This window comes from Salvelinus sp. IW2-2015, linkage group LG18 (assembly GCF_002910315.2).
Source record: "Salvelinus sp. IW2-2015 linkage group LG18, ASM291031v2, whole genome shotgun sequence".
In the NCBI taxonomy this organism is placed as follows: domain Eukaryota; kingdom Metazoa; phylum Chordata; class Actinopteri; order Salmoniformes; family Salmonidae; genus Salvelinus; species Salvelinus sp. IW2-2015.
The window spans coordinates 59,128,357-59,148,617 of NC_036858.1; the positions used below are offsets into that span (position 1 = coordinate 59,128,357).

Here is a 20,261-nt window from a genome sequence, read left to right on the forward strand (position 1 = left end):
TTTTCAAAGAAAGAACACAATTCGTATGTCTGGTATTTACCCTCATTCATCAGCACCATCCCTTCTTTGACTGCGTGAAAAGCAAAAGCAGTGTGTCTGCATCCCAAGAGCACTATATAGGGAATAGGGTGCAATTTGGGAGAGATCCTGTGGGCCCTGGTCAAAAGTAGTGCACTATATAGGAAATAGGGTGGCATTTGGAACAAAATGAAAGGGTCCTGGTCAAAAGTAGTGCCCAACACAGGGAATAGGGTTCCATTTGGGATGGGAATTGACTGACTGGGGACGTAGCCAGAGCAGACCAGACCAGTGTTTTGCCCCGCAGATGGGCAGCAGTGTTGCTGAACAGCACTGGGTGGCAGTTGGCAAGGTTTGAGAGAGAGAGGAGAGATGGGGGATGGTCAGACTGTGTGGATGGCACATGCTCCAACTACGTCCCAAATGGCACCCTATATCAGTTTCCCAACTCCAGTCCTCTAGTACCCCCAACAGCACACATTTTTGTTGTAGCCCCAGACAAATTCACCTGATTCAACTCATTGAGAGCTTGATGATTATTTGACAAGTTGAATCAGGTGTGTGTGTCTGGGGCTACAACAAAAATATGCCCCTCATTGTGCAGAGCCTAGTCCTGTGGGCATGGAGGAGTTTGGCCTGGTTCGAACGTAGTAGGGTGCGTGGAGGTTCATAGGGGGAGAGAATGTCTAACAGGTAGGCGGGTCCGATTCCATTTAGGGCATTGTAAACGAGGTGGAGAATTTTATAGTAAATTACTTGAGGAACATGTAGCCAATGGAGCTCAGCAAGGATGCGGGTGATGTGCGCAGACTTTTTTTGTTTGTGCTAGAATACTTGCGGCACTGTTTTAGCTGAGCTCAAGTTGATGAATTAAATTTGCAGTCAGGCCCCCAAYAACTGCGTTTCCATAATCAATTCCGGATAAAATGAGTGCATGGATTAGTTTTTCTGCGTCAGATGTGGTGAGAGAGGGTCTTATGCGGGAGATGTTATTCAGGTGAAAGAATGACGTTTTACAGACGTGACTAATGTGGGCATTGAAGGAAAGAGCAGGGATGGATTTCACACACAAATTAGTGTAGGCAGCAGCTGTAACATCTTGAGGTTGTTGATGGATAATTTCCATAATATGATTGAATCATACTGTTGATTTATTGGTGTCCATTTAATAGACTATGATTCTTTGTCTTGTCTGTCTTCCTTTAAAATGATATCAATATAATTTTTTGTAGGTGTCATTATTCATAACGATTTTATGTTGTGATCATGATCAAGGACTTGATGTCTTCATTATATTAGGATTGGGTCAATTTAACAGTCCCTCTGCAAAAATACCTATCCAGCTGGTTCTATGATCAGAAGATGCTTGGAAATAAGGTGGCCCAATAGGCTGTATTATCTAGGAAGTTATTCCGGATAACGGCAATTAATGCCAATGTCAATTTGTACACTAGCTGTGCAAGTATTATACCACTCGCAGAATACAGCCCTGGATAAAGACATCAAGACGTGTTGCAAAAAAAATGTAATCTTCCCATGCACATCCCGGGACATTTTAATGTGGAAAGTGAAAGTGACATTACATTTGCCGCTATGATCATTGGGGAAGCGCTACTGCTACAGGGGCGACGGTCTGCTCCACTTCACTGACTGAAGTAGGGATGTCTACAGTGAAGAAGAAGGGGGAGGGAGGTACCACTTTGTCACAGGCTGCTATGTAGATTAACCTTTCAATTAGTTGTTATCAGGTCCTCTCTGTCTCAGCGCGAGCCTTCAGCGAATCGTTTAGAGATTAAAAATACAAGGAAACCCCCCTATGGATGTGCCGCTGTGAGTGTGATTATTTATATCCGATCGTCGTTTCAGTCATCGTGTTAATAAAGAAGAGGACTGTATCCGATAAAGAAAACTTGAAGAGGTAACTACCAGCAAATATTTACGGTAGCTAGCCGATGCCTTTTTCTCTCACTGGTTACATGTTCATCCTTGCATAAAACTTGCGTAAATTGTTTTGCCTCCTTGCCCAGCGTCGTTCGGAACATTTTGTAAACGATGTAGCCTACATTCCAAGGAGACCTTATATCACTGACTAATAATGTGTAAACGAGAATGGACCTGCGAGTCGAGTGAGAAATGGATGGATCGCGAAACTGTAGCAATACATTTATTATTGAGGCACAGTGAAGATGCCGCTACTCCGATTTCCCGGGTCAACTACTCCGTTTGTAGGCTATGTGGAATTCCCCCCCCCCCCCATGTGTTTATTTTCTAGTCGGAAATGCAGTGCAAGATAATACAGATAATAAGTATTGTCATAATTTACACGGTAGAATGTTGATGATCGCTGTAGCCTAACACAGGCAGGCACTCGTGCTATGTAGAGAAATTCTACCGCTTGATGGATAAGAAATTCTGAATGATTATTTATAGTGTGCCCTATTTATTATGATGTAGCCCACCCGTAAACGTTTGGTAGCCTACATGAGTTGGTGAAAACTGAAATCAGTGAATTGTCAGTGCTTCTGGGAATAGGCTATAGTGAATTTCCACAAGAGTGGAAAATAAAATGAGAACACCAGTTTGTGGGGAAAGAAGTGTCGGGTAGCATGGACAACCATAGCACGATAATAGCCCATCACCTTCAAACCTTTTTAAAACTTGCTGCTTTAAATCAGCAGTCAAGTCTTCGCCGTTTTTTTTGCAAATAAATGATGGATTTAACAAACAACCAATTAAAGTCTAAAATGATCCAAATAATTTTGAAGTGTAACCAATTGTTTCAAGGAGGAGTCGTAGTAAAGGTGGGCTGTCGTTTGACACAGGATATAGTTTAACCAGAAATCATTAATTTAACCACTGACCTGCGGTAACTTGTATGTTAATGAATGACAATCTAATTGAGATACAAAGGTATATTAAATTGTCCCTATAGTGCACCGACTTATTCAGTCAAACGATAAGTGCTCAGGGTAAATACAACATCAAACCATGATACGAGAAGACACCTTAAGAGGCGGTTCAATTGAGTGTAGTGACAGATCAAGCAGCCAACGCAGTCCCTTCTAAAGTGAGCTCATATATAATGATTGACATGTACTTTATCAAACCAGAAATCGGATCTTGCCTTTACAGCCAATATTAAAGTTGCTAGGGAGGGCACATTAGTGTAGGTAAGGTTTAATGAGACTCCATTGGATTGTAATCAGCGTCATGTCGGATTTATGTAAACTACAACATTGTAACAAAATGGCGACTGTTTAGGTCACGTCATTAATGCAGGCAGCAATGTTTTTTCCTACAACTCAACTGATACAAGCAAGGTTAGTTACATATTATCTTCTCGTTCGTAAGCGTCTCATGTTAGTTTGAACATAAATTGCCGTCATAAATTTCCGGTAACCWTTCCTCCGCAGCTGTCAAAAAGTGTAACAATATGAATTGATCGTGTGCGGCTAACGTTCAAGCTCGCGCCGACTGCTAAAATGAACAAATCCTTGTTTATCACTCGTTACGCATACAAGCTGTCAAACTCGCGTGCAAGAAGTCAAACTCCATTGCCCTTCTTGTTCTACATTGTAGCTGATTTAGAAACACTGAGTAGCCTAGTTTAGTCAGCTGGTGCTGTTACAATGAAGCATTTAACTATCAACAAAAAAATAACACAAATGATATCACAAGTAATTCTGATAGGTGTTTTAACATATATTTAACAGGTGACATTTAATCTCTCTTGTTGTTATGACTGTAGTCAGTGTCATGACAAATTCATCTTAATCATTATTTTACCACAAACTATTGCATGAGGTTAGGTCATTCGGTGGATTATAGTATCAGACTCAGACTACGGATTAAGTAACATTAGCCTATCCCTAACCTACCTAGAATCATCTTCAATCCGTCTGAACTGCTTTATAATCCATCTGTTTCTCTTGAGTGTTGTTGACCTTCATTTCATGTTGTCTTGGTCTGCTTTTCAGTAAATGTTATGGTGAGGTCTCAGAATATAGCCTAGCCTACTAATCCAAAAACACTTATATTGGTCATGGCCCAATGTATAAAGTGTATACTAGGCCGATCTCTCACAATTCACTACCAGTAATCAAAACAATCTAGTTATTGTCTAATGTGACCATGGGCTACTAGTACTTGAGATTCAGTTAAGGTGCTGGTTGAAACAAATATATAGAAATTCTGGCTCTGTTATTGTTAGGGTACAGTATTGCATATTTTTGACTTGTGATCTTATTTGACTGTTTATGACTATCTGTGTTTTTTCTTTTAAGTTATCATTTGGATCTTGAAGGAACTAGCGTCATTCGAAGGAATCGTGTTCCAAGTCGGTCGGTAACTGTCCCAACCTTCGAGGAATTTACTATCTAGCTACTTTCATCTTATTTTGAGGTTACATGTGAGCTTCCACCTTGGATGAGGATTTACAGCAGGAATGTATTGATGCTGAGGTGGAACATTACTTTTTGACCTTCAAGATGTGTTGGATGTATCAAATGTTTCACAACAACAAGGGATATTCTCTATGGATCACTTTTTCCTAAATATCATTGTTTAACCATGGTGGAACTTGCTAACCCTCTGTATACGGAGTGGATTCTAGAAGCAATACAGAAAATCAAAAGGCAAAAACAGAGGCCTTCCGACGAGCGGATTTGTCATGCGGTGGCTACCTTACACAGATTGGACAAGAGGACCGTTCTGGAGCAGTTGGAGTTAAGTGTTCACGATGGTTCCATTCTCAAAGTCACCAATAAGGGGAGCGTGTCGTACAAAGACCCTGAGCACCCTGGGAGAGGAGTATCTTCATCAACAACATCATCGCTCAAACCTGTTAGTGCAAACCTCTCTGTCCCATTGTCTAAAGGATCTATATGGAATCCCAGTGACCTTCGCCACGTTGACTGGAATAAAATTCTGAGGAGGGCCATCGAGGGTCTGGATGATAACCACGGTTCCTCTCTGAAGAACATCCAGAGGTACCTAAGGAACCAGGATGATCTATCACATGTCCTGGACAACCCAGGGTTTCAGCAGAGGTTACGACTGTCCGCCAAACGAGCAGTCAACAACGGCCGGCTGGAGAAGACCGGCCCACTCTACAGGTTAAACCAGGGGGGTAGTGGAGCAGAGGGGAGGAGCCAGAGGTGTCCAGGTGCTTCCCCATTGGCTCTTCAGTGTGTCACTCTTCTTCCACATGAGAGTGACCAGGTACAGTATACTGATACTAGGTTATGTATTATAGTAGCCTGCTGATAATACTGTGTATTCCAAGGCTTCTTTCACTAGGTACAGTATGCTACTCATAGCCTCTGAATCCTTTATGTCGATAATATATCCCCCTCTTTGGTAAAAATCGTCTGCTAAATGGCATATATTATCCCTTTAGCCGGCAAAATAAACACTAGATTGTTGTTTGACCAATATGTCTCATTTTGGAATATTCAGTCTCATTTGGTTAAGGACTTGATGCTCTCACTGATCATGCCTAATCGGCTTCAAGCACTGGGTGATGATGCTGCACTTGAGGAATGCAATTGGATGATAGCTGACAGTTTTGTGATGAATAGCAGAGCTCTTGTGGGCTTAAATCAAGCTGTTGTGATATAATATTGCTGCTTGGAAACACAGCTACTCAGTAGATCTCCTAGCTAGTTCAGTGTGTACTTTAGGAAACTACTAGGCCTTGTTGACATTTCCTCTGCTCAGGAAAATACTTTGTAACCAATTGGCCATTTTTGCATTTGTTTGGCAGAATAGATGGGCTATGTTGTTATAGACAGAGAGTAAATGACGTACAGTAGCTTTAAGTTATTTGTCTTTGAGAACACAGGGTTGTGTGTAATATATAATTTTATGGGTCAATTATTTTATACTAATACACTTGCTCAAATATGTTTAACAAGTAATACAAATCTAAAAAAGATAGGTGACAAAATTATCAACACCCCTGTTTTCAATACTCCAGCACCCTCCCCTTGCTAGGACACTGAGCCTTTTTCTATAATGTTTTATGAGAATGGAAAACACATTGGGAGGGATCTTAGACCATTCCTCTGTGCAGAATCTTTCCAGATCCTTGATATATATATATATATAATTTGGCATGCGCTTATGGACTGCCCTCAATTCAAACCACAGGTTTTCAATGTGGTTCAAGTCCGGAGACTGAGATGGCAATTGCAAAATGTTGATTTTTTTTTGGTGGTCAGTTAACCATTTCTTTGTATATTTTGATGTGTGCTTGGGGTCATTGTCTTGCTGGAACATCCAATTGCGGCCAAGTTTCAGCTTCCAGGCAGATGCAACCAGGTTTTTGGCTAAAATGTCCTAGTACAGTTGATGATGCCYTTGACCTTAACAAGGACCTCAGGCCCAGTGCAAGCAAAACAGCCCCATAACATCAAAGGTCCATCACCTTATTTTACATTAGGAATGAAGTTCTTTTTTTGCATATGCATCCTTCTTTTGATGCCAAACCCACCGCTGGTGTGCATGGCCAAAGACCTCTATTTTTGTAACATCTGACCATACCATCCGGTTCCGGTCCAAGTGCCAATGCCTTTAACAAACTCCAGGCATTTACATGTGTCGGTTTCTCTCAATAAAGGATTTTTTATGGCAACCCTTCCAAATAGCCTATTGGCATGGAGGTGACGTTTAATTGTAGATTAAGAGACTTGGTTACCCCAAGATGCAACCAAGTTCTGTAATTCTCCAACTGTGGCCCTTGGACTTTTCTTTGCCTCCCAAATCATCTTCCTCACTGAATGGGGACAAGATACAAATGCACCCTCTACCAGGCACGTTTACCACTGTTCCAGTGGTTTTAAATTTGTAATAATTGCTCTAATAGTGGTAAGTGCTATATTATTATTTTTCTACGCATTGCCTGCTTTTTTTGAAAGTCAACAACCATTTGACTCATGAGTTCTGAGTTCCATACATTTTTGGCATTCCACATGGTGATGGATGACAAAGGGATTTTAGCCGTGGAAGGCCACAATACTGTTCCTTAAACTGAAATATTTTTTTTTAAAGTAGAATGTTAATGCAGATTTCATTTAGTTTGATTTGAATCTTTAGGGTTGCCAATAATTATTTTTATTTACTTGTTAACCAAAATTGTTCTCTGAGCAATTATATTAATATAAGATTTTTTCACCAGCTGATTTTATAAGACTATTTTTTTTCAGCAGCTGTGGCAGTTATCGGAGCGCGGCTGAATGGGGTCTAGCGGGGGTCTTCCTGCATGGGGGGGGGGGGGTGAGGTCTTCCTGGGGCATATGTACAGTGCATTTGGATAGTCTCAGACCCCTTACCTTTTTCCACATTTTGTTACATTACAGCTTTTTTCTAAAATGAATTAAAAAAAWATATATAATAATCCTCATCAATCTACACACAATACCCCATAATGACAAAGCGAAAACAGTTTAAAATATATTTTTTTAGCAAATTTATAAAAAATAAAGACACCTTATTTACATACATATTCAGACCCTTTGCTATGAGACTTGAAATTGAGCTCAGGTGCATCCTGTTTCCATTGATCATCCTTGAGATGTTTCTACAACTTGATTGGAGTCCACCTGTGGTACATTCAATAGATTGGACATGACTTGGAAAGGCACACACCTGTCTATATAAGGTCCCACAGTTGACCGTGCAAGCCATTCGAAGGAATTGTCCGTAGAAATCTGAGAGGAATGTGTCGAGGCACAGATCTGGGGAAGGGTACCAAAACATTTCTGCAACATTGAAGGTCCCCAAGAACAGAGGCCTCTATCATTCTTAAATGGACGAAGTTTGGAACCACCAAGACTCTTCCTACAGCTGGCCACCTGGCCCAACTGCGCAATCGGGGGAGAAGGGCCTTGGTCAGGGAGGTGACCAAGAACCCCAGAGTGGAGATGGGAGAACCTTCCAGAAGGACAACCATCTCTGCAGCACTCCACAAATCAGGCCTTTATGGTAGAGTGGTCAGATGGAAGCCACTCCTCTGTAAAATGCACATGACAGTCCATGAACTCAGACCATGAGAAAACAAGATTCTCTGGTGTGATGAAACCAAGATTGAACTCTTTGGCCGGAATGCCAAGCGTCACGTCTGGAGGAAACCTGGCACCATCCCTACGGTGAAGAATGATTGTGGCAGCATCATGCTGTGGAGATGTTTTTCAGCGGCAGGGACTGGGAGACCAGTCAGGATAAAGGGAAAGAAGTACAGAGATCCTTGATGAATACCTGCTCAGGAACTCAGCCTAGGATGAAGATTCAAAGTAAAATGTCTGAATACTTATGTAAATCTGATATTTKATTTTTTTTCTTTATATATTTGCCTTGTCATTACAGGGTATTATGTGTAGATTGATGAGAGGAGAATAAACWATTTAATCAATTTTAGAGTAACAGTAATAACAGTAATAAAATGTGGAGGAAGTCAAGGGGTCTGAATTCCTTGTGTGTGTTAGTACCAGTCAAAAGTTTGGACACACCTACTCATTCAAGGGTTTTTCTTTATTTGTACTATTTTCTACATTGTAGAATAATAGTGAAGACATCAAAACTATGAAATAACACAGATGGAATTATGTTGTAACCAAAAAAGTGTTAAATAAATCCAAATATATGTTTTATATCAAAGTAGCCACCCTTTGCCGTGATTACAGCTTCACCCACTCTTGGCATTCTCTCAACCAGCTTCACCTGGAATGCTTTTCCAACAGTCTTGAAGGAGTTCCCACATCTTCTGAGCACTTGTTTGCTGCTTTTCCTTTACTCTGCGGTCCAACTCATCCCAAACCATCTCAATTGGGTTGAGGTTGGGTGATTGTGGAGACCAGTTCATCTGATGCAACACTCCATCACTCTCCTTCTTGGTCAAATGGCCCTTACACAGCCTGGAGGTGTGTTGGGTCATTGTCCTGTCATAAAAAAATAAAATAAAAGATGGGACGGCGTATCGCTGCAGAATGCTGTGGTAGCCATGCTGGTTAAGTGTGCCTTGAATTCTAAATAAATTACTGACCGTGTCACAAGCAAAGCACCATCACGCCGCCACCTCCATGCTTCACGGTGGGAACCACACATGCAGAGATCATCCGTTCACCTATTCTGCGTTTTACAAAGACACGGCGGTTGGAACCAAGAATCTCACATTTGGACTCATCAGACCAAAGGACAGATTTCCACTGGTCTAATGTCCATTGCTTGTGTTTCTTGTCCCAAGCAAGTCTCTTCTTATTATTGGTGTCCTTTAGTAGTGGTTTCTTTGCAGAAATTCGACCATGAAAGCCTGATTCACGCTGGCCTTCATGGTCTGCGTGAATCAGTTGATGTTGTGATGTCTGTTACTTGAACTCTGTGAAGCATTTATTTGGCCTGCAATCTGAGATGCAGTTAACTCTAATGAACTTATCCTCTGCAGCAGAGGTAACTGTGTCTTCCTTTCCTGTGGTGGTCCTCATGTGAGCCAGTTTCAACATGGCGCTTGATGGRTTTTGCTACTGTACTTGAAGAAACTTTCAAAGTTCTTCACATTTTCTGGATTTCCTTACCTTCATGTTTTAAAGTAATGATGGACTGTTGTTTCTCTTTGCTTATTTGAGCTGTTCTTGACATAATATGGACTTGGTCTTTTACCAAATAGGACTATCATCTGTGTACCACCCCTACCTTGTCACACAACTAATTGGGTCAACGCATTAAGAAGGAAAGAAATTACACAAATTAACTTTTAACAATGCACACCTGTCACCTGGAATGAATTTCAATTAACATCCTCATGAAGCTGGTTGAGAGAATGGCAAGAGTGTGCAACGCTGTCATCAAGGCCAAGGGTGGCTCCTTTTTGTAGAATCTCAAATATAAAATATATTTTGATTTGTTTAATATTTTTGGGTTACTACATGGTTCTATATGTGCTATTTCATATTTGTGACCTCTTCAATATTATTCTACATTTTAGAAATTAGTAAAAATAAAGAAAAACGCTTGAATGAGTAGATGTCCAAACTTTTGACTGGTACTGTATGTATTTTAAGTGGTGACCACGATTTAGCAGCTGCATTGCGCCTCTACTAAATGTATGTAGGGGAAACGCTGTCAAATAATTTTGGAGCTGACTGTATGGCTTGATATAGGGCCCCTAAAAACTCTTAGCCTTCATTTTCTTTCTCTTGACCATGATGCATGAGACGTGTTTTTTCACTCTGCAGAGATTGTGGCTCCATCACTCAGCAGTAACTCATGCTGCATGTGAACAATACTGTATTGACAGCAGTTTTGTACTTGACAAATGAAAAGGACTTTACAGTGAAGGCCAAAACATTGGAAGGTTACTATTACTGTTGCCATAAAACAGTTTTCCTCCCTTTTGTGTAGAATTACAGTRTAGGGCTTTGGGAGTATAAAGTTGCGTTAACATGTTGTCTCTCCACGTTATGGAAAGGATTCATTTATGTTAATCATTTGGTAATTTACTACTTTTAAATGGTGTAGGCCTACAGTAGACCATTCTAGATTGGCATTTTCACTATTGGAGACATTATCTACCCTTCAGTTTCATTATGAATATCAGGAAATAACACCCTTGACGATACAGCCACAAGTTTGTGTTTGTGGTCAGACCAAAGTGAAACAGTTCTGTTTTAAGACACTGTCCTCCTGTAATAAAAAGCTTGTCATTACCAAGAAATCTATCCTCATAAGAAATGTCTTGGCCCTATTCTGTATAAGTTTGGAGTTTTTCAATTACACTCAGCTCCTGTGCTATTTGGTGGTGACATCACTAAGTTCTTTTAGTTTACAAAGATCTTTTAGTTTACTCAAAAGGATTACTTCTTTCTAGTCCTTGAAGTTAGCGAGTAACAAAGCATAACTAGTGGGTATAGGAAATGAGAGTCTTGGAAAAGAGCAGTCTTGGGTCAAAGTTTATTCGATTCTAAAGTGAGTTTGGCTGCAACAAAGGCAAGGAATTTTTTTCTTCTCTCCCCTTACTGTTATGTAACCTGTTCTTCAGCACTGCTCTCTGCCTGGCTTCTAGAACAGCAGTCTTCTAATAGAACCCCACCCCCCCCCATGGAACACAACTGTGCCTTTTTAAAGCACTGTAATTTCCTCTAATGTACTTAATTTGGAATCCCCTAGTCAATCAGTAATATCTTCTCTTTAGCTGTGTGTTCTTTCTCTTTTTTTCTATTATTTTTCAGATGAGCACCACTTTTAAGGGTTTTTATTTTTCTCTCTGTTTAATCACCAATCGGAGGCTGTTTCCTACTGCAAAAAATATCTAATGGCCAGCCCAGACTAGGCTAGCCACATAGGGTTTTTGCTTTATACATTTTTGAAGTACTGTGTAAGTTGTGAAACTTGACTTTATCAACTACACATACACTGCACTTATCATTTCACAATTGCACTAATATCATCAACATCAATAGCTTACTACATCAGCAGGTTTTCTAGGCTAATTCAGTGGTTCTTATCTAATTAAGTAGATTCACGTAAGAATTGTTAAAATAATTTATATTCCTAAAACATAAGTAGAAAATTATACTGTTGCTGTTTCCTGTTATGATTTATAGCCCAGTGTCTCAACACTGGTTTTAGCTGTCCAAATTCATAATCAATATGCTGATGTAGGTTGTGATATTTTGAATACAAAAATTGCTCTTTACACATGTCAGTCATGTGTTCAGATTACTTTTATTTTCCTAAATTATAACTTTTTATGAACTGCAAACGCACATACATTTGCCAAGGGTCCACTCGGAGCTGGAATTGATTAGCTTGTTCTACTGTAATCAATATTGTGCACAAATGATTCACTCACATCGATATTGTATGGAAATCAATGGAACTGGGACAATTCGCTGACGCTACATGTGCCGTTTGTTCTCTTCTAAAAGACAAACCTCCAATAACTTGGGTATACTACATTTACCAGTCGATCAACAATAACCTGTAGTAGCTATATATCAACTTATAGCTTTGTGAGACCATTATATCGGTAGATAGCCGATACGGTAACGGAAACAACACTTTTTTTTTGACTGGATAATTCCAATGAATCACCACCTCACATCGGTTTCTAAATGACTTCAGAGATTGGCTTTCATTTGAATTATAGCTTAAGCCTCAAATCCATGAATTTATTTGAGGCCAGAGTCATTTATGGGAGGAGGGGGAAAAAATAATTATACTACGGACTGGCACATATGACGACAACACAGGTATTAAACGAAAGATATGAATCTGTTTTAAGCAATCGATTTTGTGAGATCGTGATGACTATAAACTTTAATAATCACCAATCTGAGGTAAAAACGATATTTAATTTTTCTGATATTTTTGTGTGGTGAAAATGTCTGTAATGTAGTAACACGTTCAGCCCATCCATAGGAAAATTAGCGTAAAATTTTAAGAATGTCAAGATAATGAAATATTTTGATTTGGGATGATAGTAAATGAAGCACGCTTTATTTTTTTTGTTGCAACAATGACATCTGTTTCTCACTGCTTTTTAACCATGGAGAGAGTATACAAATCCTCCTAAAGACAATTTAACCAGGCGCTGTAGACTAGATCTTCCATAGTGACTGTGCCGCAGCCTGAACCTTTGTCTCCTAATATGCTCAGGCTACCGATTTGATGTAATAAAAAGCTAATCCTATCTTATTGGAACAATGCCTTTTTCATGCAGTTCATGTATAGGGCTGTGACGGTCATGGAATTTTGGATGACGGTAGTTGGCCAGCCATTTGGCCAGCCAGTCATCGTAATAACTGTTCGAATAGCAAAACAAAACACACATTTTCTCTTCCTCTGCTCCTGACTGTATGTGCTGCTAGAAATGGAATGAATAGAATGGGCATCCCCATCGACGTTATCTGCCTGAGGGAGTTATCCAACTGGCCCCTCTGTCACGACGTTACCTGAACGCCCATCTGCGGCCCGCTAATCGTTAGCTGTCTTATCGGCTGCTATCTGAATAGGTCTATGGGACAATTTTTCTTGGGTCACTATAACTATATCTATTTTGCCAATTGGATTGATCCCCTCTACCACACGGAACCCCACTAATCTACCGACGGAAACGCACGAGGTGCCTAAAAACAGACCTTCATCCTCTGCTAGCTTGCTACCGATGGCCCGGCTAGCTTTCTGAATCGCCGTTACCCCAACCAACCTCACTACTCACTGGACCCTTATGATCACTCGACTAAGCATGCCTCTCCTTAATGTCAATATGCCTTGTCCATTTCTGTTCTGGTTAGTGTTTATTGGCTTATTTCACTGTAGAGCCTCTAGCCCTGCTCATTATACCTTATCCAACCTTTCAGTTCCACCACCCACACATGCGATGACATCACCTGGTTTCAATGATGTTTCTAGAGACAATATCTCTCTCATCATCACTCAATACCTAGGTTTACCTCCACTGTATTCACATCCTACCATACCTTTGTCTGTATATTATACCTTGAAGCTATTTTATCGCCCCCAGAAACCTCCTTTTACTCTCTGTTCCGGACGTTCTAGACGACCAATTCTCATAGCTTTTAGCTATCCTACTCCTCCTCTGGTGATGTAGAGGTGAATCCAAGCCCTGCAGTGCCTAGCTCCACTTCTATTCCCCAGGCGCTCTCTTTTGATGACTTCTGTAACCGTAATAGCCTTGGTTTCATGCATGTTAACATTAGAAGCCTATTTCCTAAGTTTGTTTRATTCACTGCTTTAGCACACTCTGCCAACCCGGATGTTCTAGCCGTGTCTGAATCCTGGCTTAGGAAGACCACCAAAAATTCTGAAATCTCCATCCCTAACTACAACATTTTCAGACAAGATAGAACAGCCAAAGGGGGCGGTGTTGCAATCTACTGCAAAGATAGCCTGCAGAGTTCTGTCCTACTATCCAGGTCTGTACCCAAACAATTAAACTTTCTACTTTTAAAAATCCACCTCTCTAAAAACAAGTCTCTCACCATTGCCGCCTGCTATAGACCACCCTCTGCCCACAGCTGTCCTCTGGACACCATATGTGAACTGATTGCCCCCCCATCTATCTTCAGAGCTGTGCTGCTAGGCGACCTAAACTGGAACATGCTTAACTTCTCTAGGATAGGTGGGACGGTAGCGTCCCACTTGGCCAAAATCCAGAAAAAATGTAGCGCGCCAAATTCAAATATATTACTATAAAAATCAATCTTTCATGAAATCACACATGAAAGACACCAAATTAAAGCTACACATGTTGTGAATCTAGCCAACATGTCTGAATTCAAAAAGGATTTACGGGAAAGCACACCAAACAATTATGTTAGCTCAGTACATAGCCACAGAAAAACACAGCCATTTTCCCAGCAAAATATAGTAGTAACAAAAAGCCGAAATAGAGAGAAAAATTAATCACTAACCTTTGAACATCTTCATCAGATGACACTCATATGACATGTTACACAATACATTATGTTTTGTTCGATAATGTGCATATTTATATCCACAAATCTCGGTTTACATTGGCGCCATGTTCAGAAATGCCTCCCAAATATCCCGAGTAATTACAGAGAGCCACGTCAAATAACAGAAATACTCATCATAAACTTTGATGAAAGATACATGTTTTACATATAATTAAAGATACACTTGTTCTTAATGCAACCGCTGTGTCAGATTTAAAAAAAAAAAACTTTAATAAAAAGCACACCATGCAATAATCTGAGACGGCGCTCAGATTTAACAAAATTTCTCCGCCATGTTGGAGTCAACAGAAATATGAAATTACATCATAAATATTCCCTTTGATTATCTTCATCAGAATGCAGTGCCAGGAATCCTAGTTCCACAATAAATCGTTGTTTTGTTCGATAATGTCCATTACTTATGTCCAATTAACTAATTTTGCTAGCATGTGTAGTACACATGTCCAAACGCTCGCGCAGATGCAGGCAAACGTCGGACGAAAACTTCAAAGTTATATTACAAGTCAAATAAACTGGTCAAACTTAGTAGAGAATCAATCTTCAAGATGTTATCATATATATCCAATAACGTTCCAACCGGAGCATTCTTTTCAGTCTCTATAAGTAATGGACCGCATGACGATATCATGAGGAAAGTGCGTGACCAAGAACTGGCATTCTGCCAGACCACTGACTGAAACACCTCCCATCCGGTCCCACAACACAGCATAAGCTTCATTCCACGTTCTACTGACTGTTGACATCTAGTGGAAGGCGTAGGAAGTGCAAACAGATCCATATATTACAGGGAATTGAATAGGCGATGACTTTAACATCGACCACTATCAGAATTCTCACTTCCTGTTTGGATTTTTTCTCAGGTTTTTGCCTGCCATATGAGTTATGTTATACTCACAGACATCATTCAAACAGTTTTAGAAACTTCAGAGTGATTTCTATCCACTAGTAATAATAATATGCATATATTAGCATCTGGGACAGAGTAGGAGGCAGTTCACTATGGGCATGCAATTTATCCAAAAGTGAAAATGCTGCCCTCTATATCAAAGAAGTTAACACCCCAGCCATCCTACAATCTAAGCTTGATGCCCTCAATCTCACACAAATTATCAATGAACCTACCGGGTACCACCCCAAAGCCGTAAACACYGGCACCCTCATAGATATCATCCTAACCAACTTGCCCTCTAAATACACCTCTGCTGTTTTCAACCAAGATCTCAGCAATCACTGCCTCATTGCCTGCATCCGTAATGGGTCAGCGGTCAAACGACCTCCACTCATCACTGAAACACTTCAGCGAGCAGGCCTTTCTAATCGACCTGGCCGGGGTATCCTGGAAGGATATTGATCTCATCCCGTCAGTAGAGGATGCCTGTTTTTTGTTTTTTTTATGCCTTCCTCACCATCTTAAATAAGCATGCCCCATTCAAGGAATTTAGAACCAGGAACAGATATAGCCCTTGGTTCACTCCAGACCTGTCTGCCCTTAACCAACACAAAAACATCCTATGGCGTTCTGCATTAGCATCGAACAGCCCCCGTGATATGCAACTTTTCAGGGAAGCTAGAAACCAATATACACAGGCAGTTAGAAAAGCCAAGGCTAGCTTTTTCAAGCAGAAATTTGCTTCCTGCAACACAAATTCAAAAAAGTTCTGGGACACTGTAAAGTCCATGGAGAATAAGAACACCTCCTCCCAGCTGCCCACTGCACTGAGGATAGGAAACACTGTCACCACCGATAAATCCACTATAATTGAGAATTTCAATAAGCATTTTTCGATGGCTAGCCATGCTTTCTACCTGGCTACCCCTACCCCGGTCAACAGCACTGCACCCCCCACAGCAACTCGCCCAAGCCTTCCCCATTTCTCCTTCTCCCAAATCCAGTCAGCTGATGTTCTGAAAGAGCTGTAATATCTGTACCCCTACAAATCAGCCGGGCTAGACAATCTGGACCCTCTCTTTTCTAAAATTATCTGCAGAAATTGTTGCCTGTTCAACCTCTCTTTCGTGTCGTCTGAGATTCCCAAGGATTGGAAAGCAGCTGTGGTCATCCCCCTCTTCAAAGGGGGTGACACTCTAGACCCAAACTGCTACAGACCTATATCTATTCTACCCTGCCTTTCTAAGGTCTTCGAAAGCCAAGTCATTAAACAGATTACCGACCATTTCGAATCCCACCATACCTTCTCCGCTATGCAATCTGGTTTCAGAGCTGGTCATGGGTGCACCTCTGCCAAGCTCAAGGTCCTAAACGATATCTTAACCGACATCGATAAGAAACAATACTGTGCAGACGTATTCATCGACCTGGCCAAGGCTTTCGACTCTGTCAATCACCACATCCTCATCGGCAGACTCGATAGCCTTGGTTTCTCAAATGATTGCCTCGCCTGGTTCACCAACTACTTCTCTGATAGAGTTCAGTGTGTCAAATCGGACGGCCTGTTCGGGCCTCTGGCAGTCGCTATGGGGGTGCTACAGGGTTCAATTCTTGGGCCGACTCTCTTCTCTGTATACATCAATGCCAAACATACCCTTGTAAAACTGACCGTCCTACCGATCCTCGACTTCGGCGATGTCATTTACAAAATAGCCTCCAATACCCTACTCAATAAATTGGATGCAGTCTATCACAGTGCCATCCGTTTTGTCACCAAAGCCCCAATAATTACTAGCCACCCTAGCGACAGCTGTACGCTCTCGTTGGCTGGCCCCCGCTTCATACTCGTCGCCAAACACTGGCTAAGGTCATCTACAAGACTTGCTAGGTAAAGTCCCCCTTATCTCAGCTCGTCGTGGTCACCATACAGCACCCACCTGAGCACGCGCTCCAGCAGGTATATCCTCTGGTCACCCTAAAACCAATTCTTCCTTTGCCGCCTCTCCTTCCAGTTCTCTGCTGCCAATGACTGGAACGAACTACAAAAAATCTCTGAAACTGGAAACACTTATCCCCCTCACTACTTTAAGCACCAGCTGTCAGAGCAGCTCACAGATTACTGCACCTGGTACATAGCCACATACTAATTAGCCCAAACAACTACCTCTCCCCATACTTTTATTATTTATTTTATTTTAGTCCTTTGCATCCCATTATTTCTCTCTACTGTCGTGTCTTTGGCTATGCCAGATTAATTGCTATGACATGCTATTCTATAAAATAATTTCTCCGTAATTAATATTACCTGATTTGAACTAATCATGTAAATATAATAACTAGAGAGGACACCACGAAAGAATATTTATAGAGCTGTTAGTAATCTTCCGAATATAACTCTTAATATAGTATTTACATCCATAGCAGTACTTAATCGTCATTTATTCAGCTCATCTGAAAGTGGTAAATCCTTGGTTATCTGCAAGAATCCTGGCTAACAAGTTGAATCAGCAATACAAAAATTGGTTTAATTATTTATTACTAAATACTAACTAATCACACAGAATCACACATACACAATTAAGTCATAACTTGATCACAAATTGTCGTCATAAAGGCAACGTCCCTAGCGGGCGGAATAGATATGACAGCTTGTTACACAAAGGGAAGGGCTGAGTTTTAGTGAAAGAGCGGGAGACTGGAACATGGGAAGCTGTGCTATCGTAATACAGTATCTTTTGCATTCTAAATTACCGCCCATTTGAAAAGAGAGCAAATGCAATAAATATTTACTCTGAGCTGCGCTCAGTAGGTTGGTGGTAGATGGAAGACCGTCTTGCCAAACCGAGTCCTCTGTCCTTTGAAGAATGTCTCTGGTGGTCACTGGATACGTTGGGTAGCGTCGATGTGTAGTAGACGGGATACTCTGACTGTCCTTCCTAACCTGCGTTTGTAGCAGCTGTTGCTAACTCAACGGCTAGGAGGTATCACTTCTGTAGTGAATACGAGTTCAAGTTCATACCATTTACAACCAAAGTCCATACTGATGTTGGCTTAGTTCTGTAGTTATTATCTGAAACATTCTGACATCGGATCGTCATCCTAAATGTACCCGGAACAGGAAGTTATATTTTTGTCAATGGTTTTATAGTGGAGGGAGAGGGTGTGTCTGAAAAGTTTATAACCCATGTCTCTTCACAGGGGCGGGCCCCTAGTTGAGCAGAAGCCAAATTTATGAAAATCCAAATCTCTCATTTGGAAGCTAAAATTACATTTCATCTCTTCTAAATAATTTCATATTCAAACATTTGAATTAAACAACAATTCCATGTGAATCCATACCTCTGACGTTTAGACTTTCCACAAGTAGAGTTTGTCATTCTATCATTGATGAGAATGTGTCAGAGGGCAACCGAACTGACATAATATCCCTTAAGTACCACCGCATATGTTCAGTTGGTCGGATTACCAGAATATAGTTCATTACCCCCCCAACTTCTGATGTTCCCAGAATCTCTATGTTAACCAAGGGTTTTCTTATGTCACATCAGTAGGGAAGAGGAACGGGGAGGGGGAAAGAGGTATTTATGACTGTCATAAACCTACCCCAGGCCAACGTCATGACACTACTTTGCACATCTTACATTTACATTACATTTAAGTCATTTAGCAGACGCTCTTATCCAGAGCGACTTACAAATTGGTGCATTCACCTTATGACATCCAGTGGAACAGCCACTTTACAATAGTGCATCTAAATCTTTTAAGGGGGGGGGGGGGTGAGGAGGATTACTTTATCCTATCCTAGGTATCCTTAAAGAGGTGGGGTTTCAGGTGTCTCCGGAAGGTGGTGATTGACTCCGCTGTCCTGGCGTCGTGAGGGAGTTTGTTCCACCATTGGGGGGCCAGAGCAGCGAACAGTTTTGACTGGGCTGAGCGGGAACTGTACTTCCACTGCAAATCCACTGCAAATCTACCATTACAGTGTTTTACTTGCTATATTGTATTTACTTCGCCACCATGGCCTTTTTTTTGCCTTTACCTCCCTTATTTCACCTCATTTGCTCAACTTGTATATAGACTTATTTTTTCTACTGTATTATTGACCTGTATGTTTGTTTTACTCCATGTGTAACTCTGTGTTGTTGTATGTGTCGAACTGCTTTGCTTTATCTTGGCCAGGTCGCAATTGTAAATGAGAACTTGTTCTCAACTTGCCTACCTGGTTAAATAAAGGTGAAATAAATAAAAATTCAAGTCAATGACGGTATAATTGGTGGACTGGCGGCCATTGCAAGTGTACCCATCAATGTGCCATTATTTGTTGATTCAACTGACATTACAAAAAATGCAGTCCATTGCTTGAGGCTTATCAGTTAACATAATTTGAATTTACATTCTACATTATCATGGAAATTATTGCATCACAATACCAGGAAGCCATTGTGAGTGTACCCATGAGTTTATCAGTCAAGTTGCCAGGGTTAGAGGAACCATTCTATTAATTCTATTTCTATGTGTGCTGCTGCTGCATTGTGGTGGCGTTGCCTCGCAACCAAAGACTTGTTTGCTACAACAACATGCTTGTTTCAGTAAGGAGCAACAAAGTTCCATCACATTAAGAGTCCATGTTGCCGCAGAAACGGACACAATCGCATGAATGCCTGGCCGTCCCGTCAGCAGTTGTTCCACCCCAAAAATGTAATAAAATTACATTACAAAAAAATGTATGACGGTTATTTTATTTTCATGAGTCTTCATATCTTCCGGTTATAAGGTAATTGTGCCAGCCCTAGTCCCACAGACCAATTGCATYGTTATCACAATGATATGCTGGGCGCTAGTAGCCATTTCACTATAGC

The 20,261-nt window shown here is 40.9% G+C and overlaps 1 protein-coding gene across 1 annotated transcript in view; it reads left to right on the plus strand.

Annotated features, from left to right (window-relative positions):
* The first annotated feature begins 3,151 nt into the window (after positions 1 to 3,151).
* LOC111977806 (histone acetyltransferase KAT6B) overlaps positions 3,152 to 20,261 on the plus strand; it is a 45,258-nt gene continuing 28,148 nt past the window's right edge. Inside the window, 2 exon segments of the mRNA XM_024007495.2 lie at positions 3,152 to 3,338; positions 4,302 to 5,238. Of these exon segments, the coding sequence (XP_023863263.1) occupies positions 4,588 to 5,238 (651 nt within the window). The 5' untranslated portion in view covers positions 3,152 to 3,338; positions 4,302 to 4,587.